This window comes from Aotus nancymaae, unplaced genomic scaffold (genome assembly GCF_030222135.1).
Source record: "Aotus nancymaae isolate 86718 unplaced genomic scaffold, 86718_ANA_hifiasm-v0.15.2.pri h1tg000260l, whole genome shotgun sequence".
Lineage (NCBI taxonomy): Eukaryota > Metazoa > Chordata > Mammalia > Primates > Aotidae > Aotus > Aotus nancymaae.
Window position 1 is genome coordinate 686,751 of NW_026988675.1, and position 25,534 is coordinate 712,284.

General features: G+C 49.7%; 1 protein-coding gene and 1 non-coding gene across 4 annotated transcripts in view; one reads left to right on the forward strand and one right to left on the reverse strand.

Moving 5' to 3' along the window:
* LOC135273100 (U1 spliceosomal RNA) lies at positions 1-164 on the reverse strand. The gene has a single exon (XR_010340962.1). It is a non-coding gene; the product is annotated as a U1 spliceosomal RNA (small nuclear RNA).
* Positions 165-2,997: 2,833 nt separating this feature from the next.
* Positions 2,998-25,534, forward strand: part of LOC135273080 (NPC1-like intracellular cholesterol transporter 1) — a 32,896-nt gene continuing 10,359 nt past the window's right edge. For 2 of the 3 annotated variants that reach the window (XM_064372001.1, XM_064372002.1), the window contains exons 1-10: positions 2,998-3,051; positions 3,945-5,449; positions 7,240-7,340; positions 7,751-7,923; positions 8,188-8,316; positions 9,266-9,448; positions 10,041-10,155; positions 10,337-10,464; positions 11,797-11,934; positions 12,169-12,258. In XM_064372001.1, coding sequence (XP_064228071.1) covers positions 2,998-3,051; positions 3,945-5,449; positions 7,240-7,340; positions 7,751-7,923; positions 8,188-8,316; positions 9,266-9,448; positions 10,041-10,155; positions 10,337-10,464; positions 11,797-11,934; positions 12,169-12,258 — 2,616 coding nt within the window. The remainder of the gene's footprint in view (positions 3,052-3,944; positions 5,450-7,239; positions 7,341-7,750; positions 7,924-8,187; positions 8,317-9,265; positions 9,449-10,040; positions 10,156-10,336; positions 10,465-11,796; positions 11,935-12,168; positions 12,259-25,534) is intronic. The other variant, XM_064372005.1, reaches the window with a different exon arrangement.

A 25,534-nucleotide genomic window follows, 5' to 3' on the forward strand; every position in this document is an offset into this window, starting at 1 on the left:
CAGGGGAAAGCGCAAACGCAGTCCCCCACTACTACAGATTATGCAGTTGAGTTTCCCACATTTAGGGAAATCGCGAGGGTCAGCACATCCGGAGTGCAATGGATAAGCCTCACCCTGGGAAAACCACTTTCGTGATCATGGTTTCTCCCCTGACAGGTAAATATAAGTAAATAAATTTTTTTTTTTTTTTTTTTTTTTTTTTTTTTGAGACGGAGTTTCGCTCTTGATACCCAGGTTGGAGCGCAATGGCGCGATCTCGGCTCACCGCAATCTCCGCCTCCTGGGTTCAGGCAATTCTCCTGCCTCAGCCTCCTGAGTAGCTGGGATTACAGGCACGCGCCACCGTGCCCAGCTAGTTTTTTGTATTAGTAGAGACGGGGTTTCACCATGTTGACCAGGATGGTCTCGATCTCTTGACCTCGTGATCCACCCGCCTCGGCCTCCCAAAGTGCTGGGATTACAGGCTTGAGCCACCGCGCCCGGCCAGTAAATAAATTTTTAAAAAGAGGAAACAGGCTGGGCGCAGTGGCTCACGCCTATAATCCCAGCACTTTGGGAGGCTGAGACGGGTGGATCACGAGGTCAAGAGATCGAGACCATCCTGGTCAACATGGTGAAACCCCGTCTCTACTAAAAATACAAAAATTAGCTGGGCATGGTGGCACACACCTGTAGTCCCAGCTACTCGTGAGGCTGAGGCAGGAGAATTGCTTGAACCCAGGAGACGGAGGTTGGGGTGAGCCGAGATCGCGCCATTGCACTCCAGCCTGGGTAACAAGAGCGAAACTCCGTCTCGGAAAAAAAAAAAAAAAGAGGAAACATTGTTAGGCCTAAAGAAGTGAACCAGAAACTTATTTATTAAAAATGAACTATTGGGAATTAGCCAGACAGTCAGCACCAGAAGAGGAGAAGATCCATGCATTTTGTGGACCATAACCCAGTCACAGACATGCTGATCAGAGATCGAAAGCAACGGGGAGGATTTATGTGAAAAGTCAAGAGAAAAAGCAGGATGCATGTGTACATATCATATGGTCACAACTCAGCACGTGTGCCCAGAGGCACTGGCAGCTGGATTGGGAGATCGGGCGTGAAATTTTCACTGTTACTCTGAGCAGGATTGTGCTGCTGTCACACTGTGTTTCACAAAAGACCCCAGGAGATCACATAGCTGGACTCCATCTCTCTGTGGTGCTGGGATGGGCACAGCTGGGCTCCAGGGGCTCAGCCTAGGCAGACCCCACAGGAACATATGAAAGGCAGGGTGGGCCTTGAGCCCACTGCAGCAGGTGCTGGTGCTGGGCCCTTCCTGTGCTGACGCAGCCTCGTGTGTGCCAACAGTGACTTCTTGCAGCAAGTGCTCACAGCCCTGCCTAAGGCCCTTTGACACTGAGTGCACCTGCCATGTGCTGGGGCTAAAGCTGCCAGGTGTGTCCTCAACCAGTGACAGATGAATGTAGTAGAAAGTGTCCGTGTCCTTATTCCTTGGAGGGGACCCTCTTGGGCATGTCTCCAGCAGCTCCTGGAGGTCCCTGGGGGCAGAAGATCCCTTGGATGCACTCTGGTCAGCTTCCTGCCATCCCCTGGCTCATTCCCCACTCCCCTACTGCTGTCATCTGGAGTCACCTCCCCAGTAAACTCTTTGCACTGGGATCCTTGTTTCAGGATCTGCTTCTGGAGGAAATGGATGACAACACCAGGAACAGAGGACATAGAAAGGCAGCTTCATGGGTGGTGGAGTCTCTGCCTCTGCTGGCCAGGGAGCTGGGAGCAGTGCTGGGAAGTTCCTGGACGGAGCTGTCACTGCATAGGGGCAGGCCCTAGGCTGCTGACTGTCTTTCCTCTCCACGATGACTGTCTCGAGGGCTTAGGGGTCAGCCTGACCCTGCCCTGGCCTCCTTCCTCTCAGCCTCTGTCTTCCCCCACATGAGCCTGGGTGGTTCCCCCTGTGAATCAGGCAGAGGTCCACAGAACACAAGAGACAGGTTCCTCCCTGTGGCTGTCTCCAGTAGGTGGTCATGCAGGAGATGTTCCCAACAAGCTGCCCTTATCTGCAACTCAGCTTTGGTAATAAGGGCCAAGGTCATGGCCCATCCTAGTGATAGTGAGAGCCCAAGGCAGGCCTTGAAGATTCCTATCAGGAGGAAGCAGAAGATGTGTACCATGCCCCTGGGCCCAGGTGGAAAGAGCTGCTGCTCAAGGCTCCCAGTCACTCTCTCTCCCTTGCCAGGGGTGACTGGTGGGGCAGGCTTCGACAAGGGACAAGGGACAAGAGGGAGAAGGTTCGGGGAGCAGAGATGAAGAGCAAAGTGAGCCAATGAGAGTCTTCCACTATCTGGGGTCTCTGTCAGCTGTCAGGCCCTGGAGTGAGCTGCTCTCTCCCTTCGCTTCCTGGAGGAGGGGATTTCTGTGACTGCGTCACTCCACCTTGACTACCCCTCTGTTATCAGGCTGTTAATATTAATTAACCACAGTTGCTAGGGATGACAAAGCAAAGGGTGCCTCTGAGCCCACAGCTGGCCCTGGTCCCAAGAGGGTGTAGGGCAGAGCGGGGGTCTGAGGCTGAGCCAGGGAGGGTGCGGAGGTTCCGTGGCTGGGCTCAGTTCCTGAAGCCGGGGCCCAGCCAGTGCCCGGTCTCACCTGCGCCTCCATGCGCTGGCACCAACTCCAGCCGAGGCTGAGCTGGGGGCTCATAGCGAGGTGTCTCCCCTAGCTGGCTCAGCTCTCTGGCTTCAGTTGCTTTGGGAAGTGAGTGGAGACCCTAGCACCTTCATGATGAGGCTCATCTTAAAGCGGGGGGCCTGGGACTGGGGCCAAACAGTGGGAACGGGGAGATCCTGGTGGATCATTAACCAGCAGGGCTCAGCCCCATTGGTCCCTAACCCAGTCAGGCCAGGGTTGTCATCATAGGGGAGGAGGCTGCCTTAATGTGTGTTCGGCCCTTACCTATCCCCGAGGCCTGGCCCAGTTTCCCGCTGCCCGCTTCCCAGACCTGGGATGGCAGAGGCCGGCCTGAGGGACTGGCTGCTGTGGGCCCTGCTCCTGCACTTGGTGAGTCCCAGGGCCCAGCCTTACCTCCCCTGCAGCCTCCAGTTAGGGACCCTGGGGCCAGCCGTGTACCAGGCGAGGGTTATGGTGACAGCAAGGGCCTCAGGGCCTGTGGGCTGGGCCAGTCTCTGGACACATGAGGGATGCCAGGTCCCACAGAGGAGGGGTGCAGGTGGAGGGTTTCCAGGTCACAGAGTTGAATGTCCACAGGGGTGGGAGAGGCCAATGGACTGGTGTGCTTCCGGCCCCTCTTGTCACTGGCCCTGCTGTGGGATCTGGGCCTGCGGTTGAGGGAGGTCTGAGGCAAGGAGGTGCCAGGGTGGGGTTACCTGGTGAGCGTCACCCAGGGAGGACCGGGCACTCTGGAGGCTGGAGAACTGGGCACTCTGGAGGCTGGAGAAGATCCAGGACTGGCGCCTCTTAAGCCCTCTGCTCTCCATGTCTGGGAGGTGGGTGATGGTTTTTGGCCTCAAGCAGGTGGCAGTGGTGGTGTTGGTGCTAGGCGGGAGGGGACTCTCGCACAGACTCTCCATGAGGGACTGTGGCCTCTGGATGTGGCGTGCAGTGTGGGGACTCAGGCTGACTTCGACATGGGCAGAGCCTGGCACCTTGGAGTCACCTTTGCCTCCTTACCCACCCCCGGCCTCTCCAGTATGACCTTCCTAAACTGCAGGTCTATCAGGCCACCCTCAGGAAGGAAGTCCTGGCTGCACCGTCCACTTGTCACTCCAACACTGGCTGGCACATGCCTCCAGGATGCTTCCCACTCCCCACATTCCCCGCTTCCCTGCCCCTGCTGCAGGTCCTTCTTACCCCCATGCCCTCCCTGGTGGCCTGCTGCCCGGATGACCCCCAGCTGTGTCGGGGTCCATGAGTGACGTAGCTGTGCTCTGCAGGCCCAGAGCACCTACACACCCATCCACCAGCCTGGCTACTGCGCCTTCTACGATGAGTGTGGGAAGAACCCAGAGCTGTCTGGAGGCCTCACGACACTGTCCAACGTGTCCTGCCTGTCCAACACGCCAGCCCACAACATCACAGGTGATCACCTGACCCTATTACAGAAAATCTGCCCCCGCCTCTACACTGGCCCCAACACTCAAGCCTGCTGCTCTGCCAAGCAGCTGGTGTCACTGGAAGCAAGTTTGTCAATCACCAAGACCCTCCTCACCCGCTGCCCGGCCTGCTCTGACAATTTCGTGAACCTGCACTGCCACAACACGTGCAGCCCCAATCAGAGCCTCTTCATCAATGTGACCCGCGTGGCCCAGCGAGGGAGTGGACAGCTCCCAGCTGTGGTGGCCTATGAGGCTTTCTACCAGCACAGCTTTGCCGAGCAGATCTACGACTCCTGCAGCAATGTGCGCATCCCCGCAGCCGCCACGCTGGCTGTGGGTACCATGTGTGGCGTGTACGGCTCTGCCCTTTGCAATGCCCAGCGCTGGCTCGACTTCCAGGGAGACACAGGGAATGGTCTAGCCCCACTGGACATCAACTTCTACCTCCTGGAGCCCGGCCAGGCCATGGGGAGTGGGATTCAGCCTCTGAATGAGGAGGTTGCACGTTGCAATGAGTCCCAAGGTGACGACGCGGTGGCCTGCTCCTGCCAGGACTGTGCTGCGTCCTGTCCTGCCATAGCCCGCCCCCAGGCCCTGGACTCCACCTTCCGCCTGGGCCGGATGCCGGGCGGGCTGGTCCTGATCATCATCCTCTGCTCTGTCTTCACTGTGCTCACCATCCTGCTTGTAAGATTCCGTGTGGCCCCCGCCAGGGACAAAACCAAGATGGTGGACCCCAAGGAAGGCACCAGCCTCTCTGACAAGCTTAGCTTCTCCACTCACACCCTCCTTGGCCAGTTCTTCCAGGGCTGGGGCACGTGGGTGGCTTCGTGGCCTCTGACCATGCTGGTGGTGGCCTTGGCAGCGGGCCTGGTCTTTACAGAACTAACTACGGACCCCGTGGAGCTGTGGTCGGCCCCCAACAGCCAGGCTCGACGTGAGAAGGCTTTCCATGACCAGCATTTCGGCCCCTTCTTTCGAACCGACCAGGTGATCCTGACGGCTCCTAACCGGTCCAGCTACAGGTATGACTCCCTGCTGCTGGGGCCGAAGAACTTCAGCGGGATCCTGGACCTGGACTTGCTGCTGGAGCTGCTGGAGCTGCAGGAGAGGCTGCGGCACCTCCAGGTGTGGTCGCCTGAGGCACAACGCAACATCTCCCTGCAGGACATCTGCTACGCCCCGCTCAATCCGGACAATCCCAGTCTCTCCGACTGCTGCATCAACAGCCTCCTGCAGTATTTCCAGAGCAATCGCACGCTCCTGCTGCTCACGGCCAACCAGACGCTGAGGGGGGAGACCTCCCAAGTGGACTGGAAGGACCACTTTCTGTACTGTGCCAAGTGAGTCCATGGTGGGGGCCGAGCAGAAGAATGGGCTGGGGCTGGGCTGCCATGGCCTTCTGGGAATTGGGCCGGGCATACAGCTGGTCCTGAAGGACCAGGAGCAGCTATTCCTACGGCTCTGGCCAGGGGCCATCCAGATGGTTATCACTGCCCCTTGTCTGGCCGCCACTTCATTTGGTCAGAGTTCCTGCTCACGGCTGCAGGTTCATGCTTGGCCATCGCTGGCCCTTCGACCCTGAGTCCACTCTGTCTTTCCGTGGAGCTCCTGGCATGTGGGAGCACCGTGCCGTGCTCTTGGTTCGAGTGTGACAGAGGAATCCGATTGGCACAGCTCATGTTTACATTTGCTTTGTTTTGCTTCTTGTGTCTGTGCCAGGCACCGTAAGGCCCCTTGGTAGCCCATGAGGTACCATGGTATGCAATGGAAAAGGTGCCCTCCGGCCAGGGGCCGCGGCTGGTCTCAGGCACCTGGGCCGGGTGTCCTGGGCAGGCCACAGCCACTCACACTTCTATTGCTTGGGGTTCAGTCCTTGGCTCTGTCCACTCTGGTGTGCTGCCAACAAGATGCCAACAAGGCTGCTGGGACAAGGGGGCCAAGAGCCAAGGGCAGTAGCGGGGCAGTGCCAGTGGAGGCCCGTGAGATTGGACTAGAGCTGAGGTCCTCAAAATGAACATTGAGTACTCCATACTCCAGAGCAAATGAGAGCCAAAAGGGGCAAATAGCATCTTAGTGTTATTATGAAAACAGTTCTGACTTACAGACCCCGGAAAGCGTTTCCAGGACTCCCAGGGGCCCCAGGACACACTGTCCCCTGCTGCCTGGCTCTGCATCCTGTGGCTGGGCCCCAGGTCTGGGCTGCTTCCCGGAGTGTCTGTGCCAGGAACCCAAGGTCTGTCTCTTGAAAAAGCGGGAATGAGAGGAGTCATTGGTTGCTCTGGGGAGGCATCATGATCTGACCTTAGACTCGCGTCTGATGGCAGCTTTATAGTAGTACATTCTGTTTGTTTTGACTTTGGATGCTCATAACAACTCATGGGTGGTCCAATTGTCCCCATTTTACAGACAGGACAACCGAGGCTCAGAGGGGTGTGGTAAACTGCTCAGTAGCAACCAGCACTTGCTTGCTGAGAGCTGAGAGAGGGGCACAGAGAGCTTTGCACAAGTGTCCCACTGTGTCTTCACAACAACCAGCTTTGCAGAAAGCGTTAAGCTAAAGGACCTACAGATTTGTCTGAGGGCACCAGGCTGGTAAACTGTGGAAACATTGGCTCCTGGGCTCTAGGGCTCCAAATTAGACCTCAATGCCTAGAGGGTTTTTGGGGTCCCCAGGCAGAAGAAGGAGGCTGAGAGGGCATCGTTTGAGACAGCCCATGCCAGACCTCACAGCTCAAATCCCAGCTCTTCCACCCTATGGGACTTCGGGTGTGATACTCAATCCAGAATCAGATAATGTCAGAGCTGGGACGGTCAGGCTGGTGTGCAGAGACATGAGAGGTACAGAGGGACAGGGCCCGGAGCAGCCCCTGCCTGGCACAGAGGAGGCACTCAGGGCAGCTCCAGCTCACTCTGTGGGTGGGGGCCTATGGGAAATCTTGTTGGATGGGAGCCATTTAGGATCCACTGGGCTGGGTTGTCTGCAGCCATCTGCAGCCTGTGTCCCCCACCCTGCCAGCTCACCCTCCATAGTGCTGTGAGTCTGGGGTGGGAGGGGAAGGGAGGGGCTATAGGGACTGGGCAGGGCCAGGTCCCTCTGTGATTGTCTCCCTCTGTGGTTGTCTCCCTCCAGTGCCCCGCTCACCTTCAAGGATGGCACAACCCTGGCCCTGAGCTGCATGGCTGACTACGGGGCCCCTGTCTTCCCCTTCCTTGCCGTCGGGGGGTACAAAGGTAAGCTGAGTGGGCCCCGAGAGGAGGCCAAGGAAGATGCAGTGCTGGGGCAGGAACCCTAGATGGCAGGGTGGGAGTGGCGCTGGGGGTTCTCGCAGCCTGGGGGTGACCTGGCTTCTGGAAGCTGCAGGCTGACCCTGTCCTGACTCCTCTCTCTGCCATTTCTTTCATCTTCTTGTAGCGTTGCTCAGGTACTCTGGTTTTTTGCCTGGGTCCAAGGGTCTTGCCTTTGGATGAGAGAAGAGGGGTGTAGGGGGTAAGGCCATGACTCAGATGTGGAAGGAGTGGGGGAGAAAGAGCAAGAGGTGGTGGGAGGGGTGCAGCTAGATGGGGAGGGAATATAGGGGTACAGTTGGAGAGGGAGGGAGGCAGGGGTGCAGCAAGAAGTGGCTGAGTATTTCTTATCCCAGGGAAGGACTATTCTGAAGCGGAGGCCTTGATCATGACGTTCTCCCTCAACAATTACCCTGCCGGGGACCCCCGTCTGGCCCAGGCCAAGCTCTGGGAGGAGGCCTTCTTGGAGGAAATGCGAGCCTTCCAGCGTCGGACGGCTGGCACATTCCAGGTCACGTTCATGGCTGAGGTAGGGGCTGAGGGTCCCTGGCTCTGGGGGTGCAACCCAGGTGTCCCCACCCTGGCCCTGTCCCTTCCTAAGTGACCCTGGGCAGTGGCTGCCTGCTCAGAACCGGGTGGTTGTGATGGCTGTTTTTGTAGCCTCACCAGGGATTATAGAGGGCCATTAGGCACCGTGACACAGCACAGTCAGTACCCAGGGACTGAGCTGTCGAGAGCCGGCCTGGCTGGAGCAGGCGTGGTCAGCGGGGGCTGGTCGGGTGTGTGTCCACAGCGCTCTCTGGAAGACGAGATCAATCGCACCACAGCCGAGGACCTGCCCATCTTTGCAACCAGCTACATTGTCATTTTCCTGTACATCTCCCTGGCCCTGGGCACCTATTCCAGCTGGAGCCGAGTGATGGTGAGAAGCGGGAGGCACACAGCTAGGTGGGCTAGCCCAGGACCCCAGGCATCTTCAGCAGGCCTTCTACAACTTTCCTAACCAGAGCACCTCAGAACAGCAAAGTGGACACACCAGGTGGCTGCCCCGAAGGGTGATGATACCTCTTGCAGGTGTTCTGTGCTGAAAGGTCACTAACAGTTTCATCTTTTCTTTTCCTTCTCTTCTCTCTCTCCCTCCCTCTCCTTCTCTTTCATTTTTCTCTCTCTCTCTTTCTCTCTCTGCCTTTCTTTCTTTTTTTTTCTTTCTCTCTCTCTCTTTCTTTCTTTCCTCTCTCCTTCTTTCTATCTTTTCTTTTCTTTTCTTTCGAGGCAGGGTCTTGCTCTGTTGCCCAGGCTGGAGTGCAGTGGCATGATCTTAGCTTGCTGGAACCTCAAACTCCTGAGCACAAGTGATCCTCCTGCTTCAGGCTCCCAAGTAGTTGGGACTACAGGCACATGCCACTGTGCCCAGCTAATTTTTTTGTTTTTTATTTTTTGTAGAGATGGTGTCTCGCTTTGTTACCTAGGCTGGTCTCAAACTCCTGGGCTCAAGCCCCCCTTCCTCATTAGCCTCCCAAAGTGTTGAGATTAGAGGTGTGAGCCACTACACCTGGCCTAAAAGCAGTTTTCTTTCTATTAACTTGCTATTCTCTCATTTGTCCAAATGCAAAGCTAATATTTAAAATCTCTTGCAATGCATGCTCGAGGAAGACGGGCCAGGCTTACCTATGCCTTTGGGTTTCATGGGCCTGCCCCAGGGAGGATGGCTCTGCAGAAGGACTTTAATGTGAGATGTGAGCTCTTCACCACTGGGGGTATATCGGGCACCTGCGGGCACTGCGGGTGCCTGCCTGCTGCCGTGTCTCGCCCAGCTGAGGCTGGTGGGCATACTGGGTAGGTGCTGGGGGCTGAGCCTGGTTGCATTGCAGGTGGACTCCAAGGCTACACGGGGCCTTGGCGGGGTGGCCGTGGTCCTGGGAGCAGTCATGGCTGCCATGGGCTTCTTGTCCTACCTGGGAGTCCGCTCCTCCCTGATCATCCTGCAAGTGGTGCCTTTCCTGGTGCTGTCCATGGGGGCCGATAATATCTTCATCTTTGTTCTCGAGTACCAGGTAAGAAGGGAGGAGCTCTCCCAACCCCACTTCTCCATTCTTCTCCCAACCTCACCTCCTGGCCAGATGGGACTGTGGCATGAATTTGCTGGGTCTCGCTGTAGACTCTTCCTGTTCATTGACACTCATGTTTATAATATCTGTAGAAACTAGAGTGTGTTGACATAAATGACGTCATCTTGTCCCTACCATCTGGAATTAGCTCTCTGTTAACCCCTTGCAATGTCTGGTAAAAGCTCTCCATGTTGGTACATTACAGCCTCCTCCTGCCTTTATGCTGCTAGGCAGCCTTACACGATAAGGATAAATCAGAGTCGATTTCACCTCTCCCTGTTGCTGAACAATTAGGGTTCCAATGATGCTTGGAACAGGGATGCTACAGACATCTCGAATGCACCAAACATTTCTCCCCACCAGACCCTGGAAGCAAAATGTTGGCTGTGGGGAGTGTGAGGGTCTTTGCTGATTCAGGAAGGTCAGAGCAGCTCCTCAGGCCCAGCTGCAGCTCTGGGCACTTCCCAGCTTCCTATTAGCCTTTGAGGGACGGTGCCCTTGTAGGGCCCTGGCTCTTATGCCTGCTGTTCACACACAGAGGCTGCCCCGGAGGCCTGGGGAGCTGCGAGAGGTCCACATTGGCCGAGCCCTGGGCAGGGTGGCCCCCAGCATGCTGCTGTGCAGCCTCTCTGAGGCCATCTACTTCTTCCTAGGTGAGCCTGGGGCAGACCCTCACCACTTGGCATTAGGACTGCGGGGTTAGTGCCGGGGTCCAGGAGTTCCCAGAGGGCAGTGGGCACAGTGCAGGCCCCCTTCCCCCTGCACCCTGTCAATGCCAGCTTCCACTCTGCCCTTGAAGTCAGGGTACCCTGACAGCCCTCTGCTCCCTCACAGGGGCCCTGACCCCCATGCCAGCTGTGCGGACCTTCGCCCTGACCTCTGGCCTTGCCGTGATTCTTGACTTCCTCCTGCAGATGTCAGCCTTCGTGGCCCTGCTCTCCCTGGACAGCAAGAGGCAGGAGGTAGGGGCAGCTGGGCCAGGACTGAGGCACCTGCCCCTGGGTCCCCATCTTGGCAGGGAGATGGGGTAGCTTCACCACCACAGAGATGGCCCAGAGAATGGGGTGGGGGACAGGGGCATTGTGCCAGGAGGGTAATATTTGGGCCATGTATTCTCCCATTTCCTATAGAAAAATAATTTCATTTTGACAATTTTTAAAATATAATCGAACCTCCTAAAGTACATGATGTTGAGAAATAAAATACAGTTGACCCTTGAACAATGTGGCGATTAGGGCACCGACTGTCTGAGCAATTGAAAATCTGCATGTAACTTTTTTTTTTTGAGAGGGAGTTTCGCTCTGTCACCCAGGCTGGAGTGCAATGGCGTGATCTCAGCTCACTGCAAGCTTTACCTCCCGGGTTCAAGTGGTTCTCCTGCCTCAGCCTCCCGAATACTGGGACTACAGGAGCCTGCCAGCATGCCCAGCTAATTTTTGTATTTTTAGTAGAGATGGGGTTTCACTATGTTGGCCAGGCTGATCTTGAACTCCTGACCTCAGGTGATCTGCTCGCCTTGGCCTCCCAAAGTGCTGGGAGTACAGGCGTGAGCCACCTCGCCCGGCTTGTGAGTCACTTTTGACCCCTCCGAACTTAATTCCCACTAGCCTACTGCTGACTGCAGGCCTTAGTGATAACATGAACAGTCAATGAACACGTCTTTTGAATGTGATATGTATTATAAACTATATTCTTACAATATAGGAAGCAAGAACAAAGACAGTGTTAGTAAGAAAGTAATAAGGAAGAGAAAAATGTCATGAAGGTCTTTATCCTTGTCGTCTTCATGTTGAGTAGGCTGAGGAAGAGGAGGAAGCTGGGGGTTGGTCTTGCTGTTTCAGGGGTGGCAGTGGTGGAAGAAAATTGGGGATAAGTGGCCCCAGGCAGTTCAAGCTCGTGTTACTCGAGAGTCAACTGTATAAGTGAGAAGTCCACAGGAGTTGATCTGTTGGTTCCCATGATGGTGTAAAATTTAAAGATATTTTACCGGCCGGGCGCAGTGGCTCACGCCTGTAATCCCAGCACTTTGGGAGGCCGAGGCGGGCGGATCATGAGGTCAAGAGATTGAGACCATCCTGGCCAACATGGTGAAACCTCATCTCTATTAAAAAAAAAAAAAAAGAAATTTTACCAAGATGAAAAGAAAAAGCAAAGAAAATAGCACACTGGTATGTCTCCATGAGTGCCACCGGCATGGGCCACCCACAGAAGGTGACAGTCCCAGCAGAAAGGGAGGTGGTCCCTGGGGTCTGGTTTGCTCTGGGACTACCTCAAGGGGCTGCCTCCCACCCCAGGCCTCCCGGTTGGACGTCTGCTGCTGTGTCAAGCCCCGGGAGCTTCCCCCGCCTGGCCAGAGAGAGGGGTTCCTGCTCTGGTTCTTCCACAAGGCCTATGTCCCCCTCCTGCTGCACTGGATCACCCGAGGGATCGTGGTGAGTGGGCCTCGAACCACACGAGGGCAGGGGGACTAGGAGGGGACCTCGCCTCAGGGAGAGCAGGCTTGGGGTAGAAATGTAGCCTAGGCCCAAGTGCTGATACTTGGGGCTGGCACACGAGTCTGTTCAACTCCAGAATGTTGCCCATGACACCCTGACTGACTTAAATTTGCGGGGAGATTACGGGTGGCTGTTGGGCAGGGTGGTCTCATGCAGCAGGTCCCTTCCCAGCTGTTGCTGTTGCTCGCCCTGTTCGGAGTGAGTCTCTACTACATGTGCCACATCAGCGTGGGACTGGACCAGGAGCTGGCCCTGCCCAAGGTGAGCCCAGGCCCTTCTCAACCCTTAGGTCCCTGGGATTTGGGGAGGGGCAGTTGCAACCAGCAGAGATGGGTAGGGGGGAGTCTCCTGCCAGGGGCTTAGCTGGAGGTGCAGAATTGCTTACTGCTTCAGAGGCATTTCTAGCAGTCCTGGGGAGCGAAGCCACGTCCATGTATGAACAGCACAGGAGCCAGGTACCAGCCCCAGGCCACAGTAAGAGAGATGGCCCAGGCATCCGAGAGCTGTCTACGTGAGAAGGCAGGCCACAAGGAACGACTGCCACTTTGCTGAGTGCCTGCCCTGTGTCCAGCCCTGTGAATCCTCTGGGCCCAAAGCCAGGGAGGGGAGAGGTTCAGGGGAAGGAAGGCCCCATGGTTGGAGGGGACCTCTAAGGTCGCAAAAGATTTGTAGAGGAAGGTGATGACAGACTCATCAATGGGAGGCTGGAGTGAGCCCAGGTGCGTTTCCTGGGTGTGTGAGCAACTGTTGGGGTGGGATAGGAGTGAGATGAGCTGGAGGCCAAGGGCATGGTGGGAGACAGTGCTGATTGCCTAGCTTGGACCAGTAAGTGTGTGGGCTGACAAGCACAATGCATCAGCCAAGGCTGGGGACCCAGCTCATCTGGGTGTGCACCCATGGTGACCGTGGGCTGGTGGCCCAGAGGAAGCACCCACCCAGCAAAGTCTGAGACACACAGTCAGAGACTGCATGACCAAACTCGGGAGAGGGAGGGCATCATGGGGTGGGGTCGATGTCTAGGACCCATCTGGGGAACTGTGATGGAGGTTTGGGCAAGGGTCTGGGCACCGGCAGGAGTCCCAGTGGAAGCAGCCAGGCTGGAGCCCGCGGCAGGGCTGAGTGGGGTGCGGCGGCTGGGGTAGACGTGTTAGGCGATACTGGCCTGGGGTCCTGGAAGCCAGGTGAGGGAGGACGAGAGCAGGTGGCTCAGGTGTGTGCTTTGGGTGACCCTATGGAGGGACAGCAGGTGGGGAAGCCAGCGAGGGTCACAGAATGACCCTGCCACCTGTGGAAGCCCTGGGGGCTGTGTCATGGGGCTGAGGTGAAGAGGGTCTCTAGTGCTTCAAGAGCAAGAAGGAAGGAGGTGATGGGCTGCCAGACCCTCTGAGGTTTTATGTTGACGCCTTTCAGTTTTTTGCTGGGGACATTTGTTTCTTACTGCTTTTAAAAATTTTATCATTTTTTCCCAGTTTTCCTATTGTGGTAAAATACACATAATAAAAAATTACCATTGTAACCATTTTTTAGTGTACAGTTCGGTGATATTAAGCACACTCATACTATTCAACTATCACCACCAAAACTCTTTCCTTTTCACAAAATCAAAATTTTACCAATAACCAGTGACTCCCCATTCTCTCTCCCCTCAGCCTCTGACACAATCACATTCCTTTATTTTTTTATTTTTTTATTTTTGAGAGGGCGTCTCACTCTGTCGCTCAGGCTGAAGTGCAATGGCATGGTCTTGGCTGATTGCAACCTCTGCCTCCCAGGTTCAAGTGATTCTCCTGCCTCAGCCTCCCAAGTAGCTGGGACTATAGGTGCATGCCACCAAACCTGGCTAATTTTTCTATTTTTAGTAGAGCTGGGGCTTCGCCATATTGGTCACGCTGGTCTTGAACTCCTGGCCTCATGATCCGCCTGCCTCAGCCTCCCAAAGTGTTGGGATTACAGGTGTGAGCCACCATGCCTGGCTCATTTACTTCTGTTCTATGAGTCTGACCACTCTAAGCACCTCATATAAGTGAACTTATACACAATATTTGTCTTTTTGTGACTGGCTTATTTCACGTAGAATGATGTCTTCAAGGTTCATCCATGTTGTGGCATGTGTCAGAATTTCCTTCCTTTTTGAGGCTGAATAATATTCCATTGTACTATCAACTCATCTGTTACTGGGTTGCTTCCACCTTTTGGCTATTGTGAATAATGCTCTATAAACATGAGTGTTCAAGTCTCTCCTTTCAATTCTTTTGGGTACATGCCCAGAAGTCGAATTGCTGGATCATTTGGTAATTCTATTAAAAAAATTTTTTTTTTCTGAGACAGAATCTCGCTGTGTCCCAGGCTGGAGTGCAGTGGCACAGTCTTGGCTCACCGTAACCTCCACCTCCCAGGTTCAAGCGATTCTCCTGCCTCAGTCTCCTGAGCAGCTGGGATTACAGGCACGTGCCACCAGGCCCAGCTAATTTTTGTATTTTTAGTAGAGTTGGGGTTTCACCATGTTGGCCAGGATGGTCTCGATCTCCTGACCTTGTGATCTGCCAGACTTGGCCTCCCAAAGTGCTGGGATTACAGGTGTCAGCCACTGTGCCTTGCCTTATTTAAATTTTTAAGGAATCTTTATACTGCTTTCCACAATTGCACCATTTTAAATTCCCACCAGCAGTGCACAAGGCCTCACCAACATGCGTTATTTTCTTCTTCTTGTTTTTAATAGTCATCTTAGTGGCCATGAAGTGGTATCTCAACGGTTTTGATTTGCATGTTTCTAATGGTTAGTGATGCTGAGCATCCTTTCATTTGCTTCTTGGCAATTTATACATTGGGGAAATGTCTATTCAAGTCCTTTGCCCATTTTCGGATTAGACTGTTTTTTGTTGTTGAGTTTTAAGAATTCATTCTATATTTTGGATACTAATCCCTTATTGGACATGTGATTTGCAAATATTTTCTTCCTTTCTATGGGTTCCATTTTTACTCTGTTGAGAGTGTCCTTTAATGCACAATTTAAAATATTCATGAAGTTCAATTTATTTATTTATTTTTTTACTGCTTGTGCCTTTGGGTCACATCCAAGAAATCACTGCCAATGCCAATGCTGTCATGTTTTCTCTTAAGTTTCTTCTAAGAGTTTTATAGCTTTGTGTCTTACATTTAGGTCTTTGGTGTTAGGTAAGGTGCCAACTGCATTCTTTGGCATGTGGATATCCAGTTTCCTTAGCACCATTTGTCAAAAATCTGTCTTTTTCCCATTGAATGAGTTTTGGCACTCTGGTTAAGAAATCATTTGACGATATATGTGAGGGCTTATATCTGAGCTCTCTATTTGTTCCATTGGTCCATGTGTCAGTACTTATGCCAGTGCCATACTGTTTTGATTACTGTAGCTTTCTGGTAAATTTTGAAATCAGGAAGCATGAGTCTTACAACTTTGTTATTCTCTGTCAAGATTGTTTTGGTTATTTGGGTTCCGTTGAGATTCTACATGAATTTTAGGATGAATTTTTCTATTTCTTCAAAAAAATGCCGTTGGGATTATGATACAGATTGTACTGAATCTGTAGATTGCTTTGGTAGCGTTGACATCTTAACAATATTGTCTTCCAATCAATGAACGCAGGATGTCTTTCCACTCATTTATGTCTTGTTTAATTTCTTTCAGCAATATTTTGTAGTTTTCAGTGTTCAAGTCTTTAATTTTTTTGGTGAACACAGTTCCTAAGTATCTTATTCTTTTTGATGCAACTGTAAATAGAAGTGTTTTTTAATTTTTCTTTTCACATTATTCTTTATTGGTGTTTAGTAATGCAACTGATTTTCATATACTGATTTTGTATCCTGCAACTTTGCTGAATTTGTTAGTTCTTTTTTTTTGTTTCACCCAGCCCAAAACATCATGAATTTGTTATTTGTTAGTTCTAACAGCTTTTCTTTATTATTATTATTATTATTATTTTTAAGATGGGGTTTCACCATGATGGCCAGGCTGGTCTTGAACTCCTGACCTCAGGTGATCCACCCACCTCGGCCTCCCAAAGTGCTAGGATTACAGGCGTGAGCCACAGCGCCCGGCCTAGTTCTACCAGATTTTTAAAGTAGAGTCTTTATGTTGTACCTTAGATAATTTTACTTCCTTTCCAATTTGGATGCCTTTAATATCTTCTTTTTGTCTAATTTCTCTGACTAGAATTTTCAATACTATGTTGAAGAGAAGAGGTGAAAGTGGGCATCCTTGTCTTGTTCCTGATCTTAGAGAAAAAGCTTTCAGTCTTTCATCATTGAGTATTACATTTCCTGTGAGTTTTCATATATGGCCTTTAACATTTTGAGGAAGATCCTTGTATTCTTAGTATTCTGAATGTTTTTATTATGAAAGGATGTTGGATTTTTGTTAAATGGATTCCAGGAATAAAGTCCAGTGGTCATGGTGTATCATCCTTTTAATATGCTGTTGAAGTCAGTTTGGTGGTATTTTGTTGACGACTTTTGCATCAGTGTTTTTTTTTTTTTTTTAATCAGTGTTTTAAAGGGATTTTGGTCTGTGGTTTTTATTTTCTTGTAGTGTCTTTGGCTTGGTATTAGGGCAATGCCGGCCTCATAGAATAAGTTAGGAAGTGTTCCTTCCTTTTCTTTTTCTTTTTTTGGAAGTTTGAGGAGCATTGATGTTAATTCTTCTTTAAACATTTGGTAGAATTCACAAGTGAAGCCATTGAGTTCAGGGTTTTTCTATGTTGGGACCAGTTTTAATGAATGATTCAATCTCTTTATGAGTTATGGGTCTATTCAGATTTTTTATTTCTTCATGACTCGGTCTTGGTAGGTTTTGTGTTTCTAGGAATTTGTCTGTGTCCATTTCATGTAATTTATATAACTTTAGATATGCAATCGTACATAGTACTTTCTTCTTTGTTTTATACTACTATTATTATTTTTTATAGAGGCAGGATCTTGCTCTGTCACTAGGCTGGAGTGCAGTGGCACAATTAGAGCTTATTGCAGCCTCAACTTACTGGCTCAAATGATCCTCCCACCTCAGCCTCCCAAGTAGCTGGGCCTATAGGCGTGTGCCACCATACCTAGCTAATTTTTTTTTTTTTTTTTTTTTTTTTTTTAGTAGAGATGAGGTCTTGCTATATTGCCCAGGCTGGTCTCAGGCTCCTGGCCTTTAGCAATCCTTCTGCCTCAGTCTTGCAAAGAGCTGCCACTATACCCAGTCCCAGAGTATTTTCTTTTCTTTTCTTTTTTTTTTTTTAAGATGGGGTTTCACCATGTTGGTCAGGCTGGTCTTGAACTCCCGACCTCAGGTGATCCGCCCGCCTTGGCCTCCAAAGTGCTTGGATTACAGGCGTCAGCCACCGCGCCCGGCCCAGAGTATTTTCTTATAATCCTTTTTATTTCTGTAGAATCAGTATGAATGTCCTCACTTTCAATTCTGATTTTAATAATTTGAGTCTTTTTCCCCCTTAGCTAATCTACCTAAAGAGTTGTCGATTTTGTTAATCTTTCTGAAGAAACAATGACCTCATGGATTTTCTCTATTGTTTCCTTATTCTCTCTCTGTTGTTTTTTTTTTGTTGTTGTTGTTGTTTTTGAGCTGGAGTTTCACTCTTGTTGCCCAGGCTGGAGTGCAATGCGTGTGATCTTGGCTCACTACAATCTCTGCCTCCTGGGTTCAAGCGATTCTCCTGCCTCAGCCTCCTGAGTAGCTGGGATTACAGACATGTGCCACCATGTCTGACTAATTTTGTATTTTTAGTAGAGATGGGTTTTCTCCATGTTGGTCAGGCTGGTCTTGAACTCAGATGATCCACCTGCCTCGGCGTCCCAAAGTGCTGAGATTACAGGCGTGAGACACCGCACCCAGCCTGTTTAATGTCTTTTTATTTCAACCTACAGGATTCCTTTTAGCATTTCTTTCAGGGCAGGTCTAGTGGTAACTAACTCCTTCAGCTTTTGTTGATCTTAGAATGTCTTAATTTCTCCCTCATTTTTATTTTTTAAATTTTTTTATTTTTTTTTGAGATGGAGTTTCACTCTTGTTACCCAGGCTGGAGTGCAATGGCGCGATCTCGGCTCACCGCAACCTCCGCCTCCTGGGTTCAGGCAATTCTCCTGCCTCAGCCTCCTGAGGAGCTGGGATTACAGGCACGTGCCACCATGCCCAGCTAATTTTTTGTATTTTTAATAGAGATGGGGTTTTATCATGTTGGCCAGGCTGGTCATCAACTCCTGACCTCAGGGGGTCTGCCCATCTTGGCCTCCCAAAGTGATGCAATTACAGTCATGACCACCATGCCTGGCCCATTTTTATTTTTTAATTAAAAAATTTTTGGGGCCGGGCATGGTGGCTCACGCCTGCAATCCCAGCATTTTGGGAAGCCGAGGCGGGTGGATCACGAGGTCAAGAGATCGAGACCATCCTGGTCAACATGGTGAAACCCCGTCTCTACTAAAAATACAAAAAATTATCTGGGCATGGTGGCACGTGCCTGTAATCCCAGCTACTCAGGAGGCTGAGGCAGGAGAATTGCCTGAACCCAGGAGGCAGAGGTTGCGGTGAGCCGAGATCGCGCCATTGCACTCCAGCCTAGGTAACAAAAGCGAAACTCCGTCTCAAAAAAAAAAAAAATTTTTTTTGAAATGAGTTCTCACTATGTTACCCAGGCTGGCCTTGTACTTTTGGGCTCAAGTGATCCTCCTGTCTCAGCCTCCCAAAGTATTCGGATTATAGGATGAATCACCTCATCTGGCTTCTCCCTCATTTTTATTCATTTTATTTTTATTTTTTTTTTTTGAGATGGAGTCTCACTCTGTCACCCAGACTTAAGTGCAGTGGTGTGATCTTAGCTCACTGCAACCTCCACCTCCTGAGTTCAAGAGATTCTATTACTTCAGCCTCCCCAGCAGCTGGGATTACAGGTGCGTGCCTCCACACCTGGCTAATTTTTGTATTTTTAGCAGAGACAGGGTCTCACCATGTTAGCCAAGCTGGTCTCAAACTCCTGGCCCCAAATGATCCAACTGCCTCCGCCTCCCAAAGTGCTGGTACTATAGGCATGAGCTACCATGCCTGGCCTTCTCCCTCATTTTTTTTTTTTTTTGAGACAGAGTCTTGCTCTGTCACCAGGCTGGAGTGCAGTGGCACCATCTCAGCTCACTGCAACCTCCACCTCTTGGGTTCAAGCGATTCTTCCACCTCAGCCTCCTGAGTAGCTGGGACCACAGGTGTGTGCCACCACGCCTGGCTAATTTTTGTATTTTCAGTAGAGACAGGGTTTCACCATGTTGGCCAGGATGGTCTCAACCTCTTGACCTCGTGATCCGCCCACCTCGGCCTCCCAAAGTCTCCCTCATTTTTAAGTGACAGTCTTGCTGGAAGTAGAATTCTTGATTGACAATTGTTTATTCTTCAGCACTTTTTTTTTTTTTTTTGAGACAGAGTCTCACTCTGTCGCCCAGGCTGGAGTGCAGGGTGTGATCTCGGATCACTGCAACCTCTGCCTCCCAGGTTCAAGTGATTCGGCCTCCTGAGTAGCTGGGATTACAGGTATGTGCCACCACACCCAGCTAATTTTTGTATTTTCAGTAGAGATGAGGTTTTGCCATGTTGGTCCGGTTGGTCTTGAACTCTTGACCTCAGGTGATCCACCCACCTCAGCCTCTTAAAGTGCTGGGATTACAGGCGTGAGCCACCATTCCCAGCATTCTTCAGCAGTTTCCATTTACAAACCCACTGCCATCTGGGCTTCAAGGTTTCTGATGAGAAATATGCTGATAATCTTTTTGAGGATCTCTTGTATATGCCAACTCACTTCTCTCTCTCCTTTTTTTTTTCAATAAATTCTCTTTTAGAAAAATTTTAATTTTAATTTTAATTTTTTAGAGACAGGGTCTTGCTATTGCCTAGAATGCACTCAAAATTCTAGGCTCAAGTGATCCTCCCACCTCAGCCTGTTGAGGAGCTGGGACTACAGGCATATGCCACCATGCCTGGTTTGTCTTTGGTTTTTGACAGTTAAATTATAATATCCTTTGGTGTGGGTTTCTTTAGTTTATCCTACTGGAGTTTGTCGAGTTTCTTGAATGTTTATATTCAAGTCTTTCATCAAATTTGGGGAGTTTTGGCCATAATTTTTTCCAATAATCTCTCTTCCCCTTTCTCTTTCCTTCTAGAATTCTTACAATGCATATTTTGGTCTATTTGATGATGACGATGTCTCACAGGCCCCTTAGGCTCTGTTAACTTTCTTTTTCCTTTCTGTTCATCAGACTCAATAATTTTAGTGGTCTTATCTTCAGTTTGCTAATACTTTTGTCTGACTGCTTTTGAATCCCTCTAGTGAATTTTTCATTTAAGTTACTGTACTTTTTTTTTTTTTTTTTTTTTAAGACGGAGTTTCGCTCTTGTTACCCAGGGTAGAGTGCAATGGCTCAATCTTGGCTCACCACAACCTCCGCCTCCCAGGTTCAAGCAATTCTCCTGCCTCAGCCTCCCGAGTAGCTGGGATTACAGGCTATTTTTTTTTTTTTTTTTTTTTTTTTTAGTTTTTGAGTCAGGGCTTGCTCTGTCACCCAGGCTGGAGTGCAGTGGTGTGTTCTCGGCTCACTGCAACCTCTGCCTCCTGGTATCAAGCCTCAGCCACCCAAATAGCTAGGATTACAGGTGTCTGCCACCATGCCTGGCTAATTTCTGTATTTTTAGCAGAGACAGGGGTTTCACCATATTGGCCAGGCTGGTCTTGAACTCCTGGCCTCATGTGATCTGCCTGCCTTGGCCTTCTAAAGTTCTGGGATTACAGGCATGAGCCATTGCACCCAGCTGAGACAATTGTTTTGACGTCTTTGTCAAGTAAGTCCGCTGTCTAGTCTTCCCAGGGACAGTTTCTGTTGGTTAATATTTTCTGTTGAGTGGGCCATGCTTTTCTTTTTCTTGGTATGTTTCGTGATTGTTTTTGGTTGAAAAATGGATATTTGATTCTTATAATGTAGTAACTCTGTAGAGCAGATTCTCCTTCTTTCCCAGGGCTTGCTTTATTTATTGCTGTTGGTGTTTTTGTGCTGGGGATCAGCCTAAGGCACAGAGTTAATGTATTAGGTATTTTATGAGCCTGCATATCTCTCTGGGCATTTAGGCAGTGTGGTGACTGTCTAAATAGCCCTTATTTATGGTTGCTTTTGAATGTCCTTGTCCTTACATGTATGGTTCCCAAACGGAGAAAAAGGGAAAGATGAAGGGGTGGGCGATAGGTGCTTACTCTTTAAATCTCCTGGAAGTCCCTTTAGTAGGAGGCGCAGGGGGTTGCAACAATGGTGGTGGGAGTTGCAATAGTGGCTGTCTGCCTGTGTATCTGTACCACCAATATCAGAAGTAACGATCAATGGTCAGAACTCAGATCCTTGATATTTGGATTTATTTATTTATTTATTTTTGAGACAGAGTTTTGCTCTTGCTGTCCAGGCTGGAGTGCAATGGCATGATCTCAGCTCACTGCAACCCCTGCCTCCTGGGTTCAAGTGATTCTCCTGCCTCAGCCTCCCATGTAGCTGGGATTACAGGCACCTGCCACCACACTCAGCTAATTTTTTGTATTTTAGTAGAGACAGGGTTTTACCATGTTGGCCAGGCTGGTCTCGAGCTCCTCACTTCAGATGATCAACACGCCTCTGCCTCCCAAAGTGCTGGGATTACAGGATTGAGCCACTGCACCCAGCCTATTTATTTATTATTGGAGACAGGGCCTGGTTCTCTTGCCTAGGCCGGAGTGCAGTGTTGCAATCATAGCTCACTGCAGCATCAAACTTCCAAGCTCGGAGAGAGATCCAAGATGGCTGATCACTAGCAGCTCGGGCTCGTAATTCCCAGTGAAAGCACAGAGAACGAGAGGACGCCACACTTTCAGACGAATATTTGTTGCTCACGGTCCAGGAGATTCCCAGCGGAGGATCCCGACGGGTCACCAGGGCGACTCTTGTGGCCGGCGCGGCGGTTCTGCTGGCACCTTAGCACGGCAGTTCTTGGTGCAGAGTCCGGAGATTCCCGGGCAGAAAAGCACCATCAATCTTAACACCGCTGTTTTGGCCGGCTCAGTGGATTGCTCAGATTTCGGCGCAGGGAATCAACAAGTTGGACGTCAGAGACCCAGTTAGAAAGTCGGTAATTATAAAGACGACAGACGGACAAATATATAATGAAGGGAAGAAACCAGCGTAAAAAGGCAGAGAATACTCAAAGTCAGAATGCCTCTCCCTCTACAGGGGATTGCAATTCCTCATCAGTAACGGAACAAGGCTTAATGGAGAACGAGTGTGTTCCAATAACAGAAGCAGGCTTCAAAACGTGGGTGATAAGAAACTTCTGTGAATTAAAAGAACTTGTTCTAACCCAATGCAAAGAAACTAAGAACCTTGAAAAAAGGTTTGACGAAATGTTAACGAGAATGGACAATTTAGAGAGGAATATAAGTGAACTGATGGAGCTGAAAAACACAACACGAGAACTTCGTGAAGCATGCACAAGTTTAAACAGTCGAATTGATCAAGCAGAAGAAAGGATATCAGAAGTCGAGGACCAGCTCAGTGAAATGAAACGAGAAGACAAGAATGCAGAAAAAAGGATGAAAAGGAATGAGCAAAGTCTCCAGGAAATATGGGACTATGTGAAAAGACCTAATTTACGTTTGATAGGTGTACCTGAATGTGACGAAGAGAATGAATCCAAGTTGGATAATACTCTTCAGGATATCATTCAGGAAAACTTTCCCAACCTGGCAAGGCAGGGTAATATTCAACTCCAGGTAATACAGAGAACACCACAAAGATATTCTTCAAGAAGACCAACCCCAAGGCACATAATCGCCAGATTTATTAGGGTTGAAATGAAGGAGAAAATACTAAGGGCAGCCAGAGAGAAAGGTCAGGTTACCCATAAAGGGAAGCCTATCAGACTTACAGCAGATCTCTCAGCAGAAACCCTACAAGCCAGAAAAGAGTGGGGACCAATATTTAACATCCTTAAAGAAAAGAACTTTCAACCCAGAATTTCCTATCCAGCCAAACTAAGCTTTATAATCGAAGGAAAAATTAAACCTTTTGCGAACAAACAAGTACTTAGAGAGTTCACCACCACCAGGCCTGCTTTACAAGAGCTTCTGAAAGAAGCACTATACATATAAAGGAACAACCAATATCAGCCTTTCCAAAAATATATCAAAAAGACAAGAACATTAACACAACGAAAAATTTACACTGACTAATGGGCAAAACAGCCAGCTAGCATCAAATGCCAGTATTAAACCTATATATATATTCTAATTGGACAAAAAGCCAAAACCCATCGGTATGCTGCATCCAGACCCATCTCACATGCAACGATACACAAAGACTCAAAACAAAGAGAAGGAGGAAGATTTATCAACCAATCAGAGAGTAAAAATAAACAAATAAACAAAAAGCAGGAGATGCAATTCTCGCCTCTGATAAAGTAGACTTTAAAGCAACAAAGATCAAAAGAGGCAAAGAAGGACATTACATAATGGCAAAAGGATCAATGTAACAAGAAGAGCTAACGATTCTATGGATCAACGAGACAGAAAATTAACAAGGACATCCAGGACTTGAACTCAGACCCGGAACAAGTAAACTTAACAAACATTTATAGAACTCTCCACTTCAAATACACAAAACACACATTACCACCTCACACCTATTCCATAAGTGACTACATAATTGGAAGTAAATCACTCCTCAGTAATCGCATAGCATTTCATAGGTTTAAATGAAATATTGGTTGGCTACTTGTTTGTTATTTTCTTCCCTTATTCCTTCCTGTCTACATCATTAAGTATAATTATTGGTATAAAAGAGGTTTTCAATACCCATTACTAAACTGCATTCTAGCCTGGGCAAGAAAGCAATACTCCCATTCTCTCTCTGTCTTTCTCTTCCTTTTTCTTCCTCTTATTCATTCTTTTTTCTTTCTTTCTTAAAAAAAAAAAAATTGACGACAGTTTAATGTATCAATGTTTTTGTTTAGGGTTTGCGCTTTTGTGTTTTTTATTTTAACAATCTTTTCCTTTGCTCTTATATGTTCTCTTTCATCATGTTTGTTCTTTCGCTGTTCACATGAAAAAAAAACAAACAAACAAACAAACTTCCAAGCTCAAATGATTCTCCTACCTCAGCCTCCTGAGTAGCTAGGACTACAGGCATGTGCCACCACACCCAGCTAACTTTTTTTTTTAGACAAAGTTTCACTCTTGTTGCCCAAGCTGGAGTGAGATGGTGTGATTTTGGTTCACTGCAACACCTCCTGGGTTCAAGTGATTCTCCTGCGTAGCTGGTATTACAGGCATGTGCCACCACACCTGGCTAATTTTGTATTTTTTAGTAGAGAGGGTGTTTCTTCATGTTGGTCAGGCTGGTCTTGAAATCCCTACCTCAGGTGATCCGCTTGCCTCGGCCTCCCAAACTGCTGGGATTACAGGCTTGAGCCACTGCCCCTAGCCTGTATTTTTATTTTTTTTTTTTTTTGTAGATACAGGGTCACTATGTGCCCAGACTGGTCTCCCACTCTTGGGCTGAAGTGATCCTCTGGCCTTGCCCTCCCAAAGTTCTGAAATTACAAGCGTAAGACACCATGCTCAGCTGATATTTGGTGGACAGTGTCTTTCTTGCCTACCCTGGCTCCTGCAAGTTGTGTACAAGCTGCTTCTGGAAAGCATGCATGGCTGCGTGCCTTGAGCCTGGGAGTGGCAAGTGGGTAGTTGCTACTGTGCTAAAAGCTGAGATTGCCTGATATTAACTACAATTTACTGTCCAAGCCTTATCCTGGAAGCTTTTAGCCCTCTAGAGACTCCAGAGTTTCAAAAGAGTTATACCAGGGCTGGCGTGGTGGCTCATGCCTGTAATCCCAGCACTTTGGGAGGCCAAGGCAGGCAGATCGCTTAAGGTCAGGAGTTTGAGACCAGCCTGGCCAACATTGTGAAACCCCAAAACTACAAAAATCAGCCAGGAGTGGTGGCGGGTGCCTGTAATCCCAGCTACTCAGGAGGCAGAGGCACGAGAATCGCTTGAACCCAGGAGGCGGAGGTTGCGGTGAGCCAAGATCACGCCACTACACTCCAGCCTGGGAGATTCCATCTGAAAAAAAAAAGAAAACATACAAAAAAAAGTTACACCAGGTAAATTGTGGTCTAGGTGGGGAGAGAGACACTTCCTACTCTGCCATTTTCCCTAATTGCACTCTGAGCCTTGTGTTGTAAAAGCAGCAAACAGACCGTGAGGATGCCTGGCGCGTGGCTCTGAGGGTGTACACCCTGACACATGTGCACACAAATATGGGCTGTCATCACAGGCCAGCTCGTTAGACTGTGGCTGTGCCAAACTGGGGGTGATAGGAAGGGGTACAGTTATGTGTGTGTGGATGTTCGGGTGTCAGTGTGTGTTCACGTGAGGTGATATGTGTTGCTCTGTGCTTGCACCCCCATACAAACTTCTGTTCATACCTGTGATTATACCTGTTCTGTGAACCTTGGAG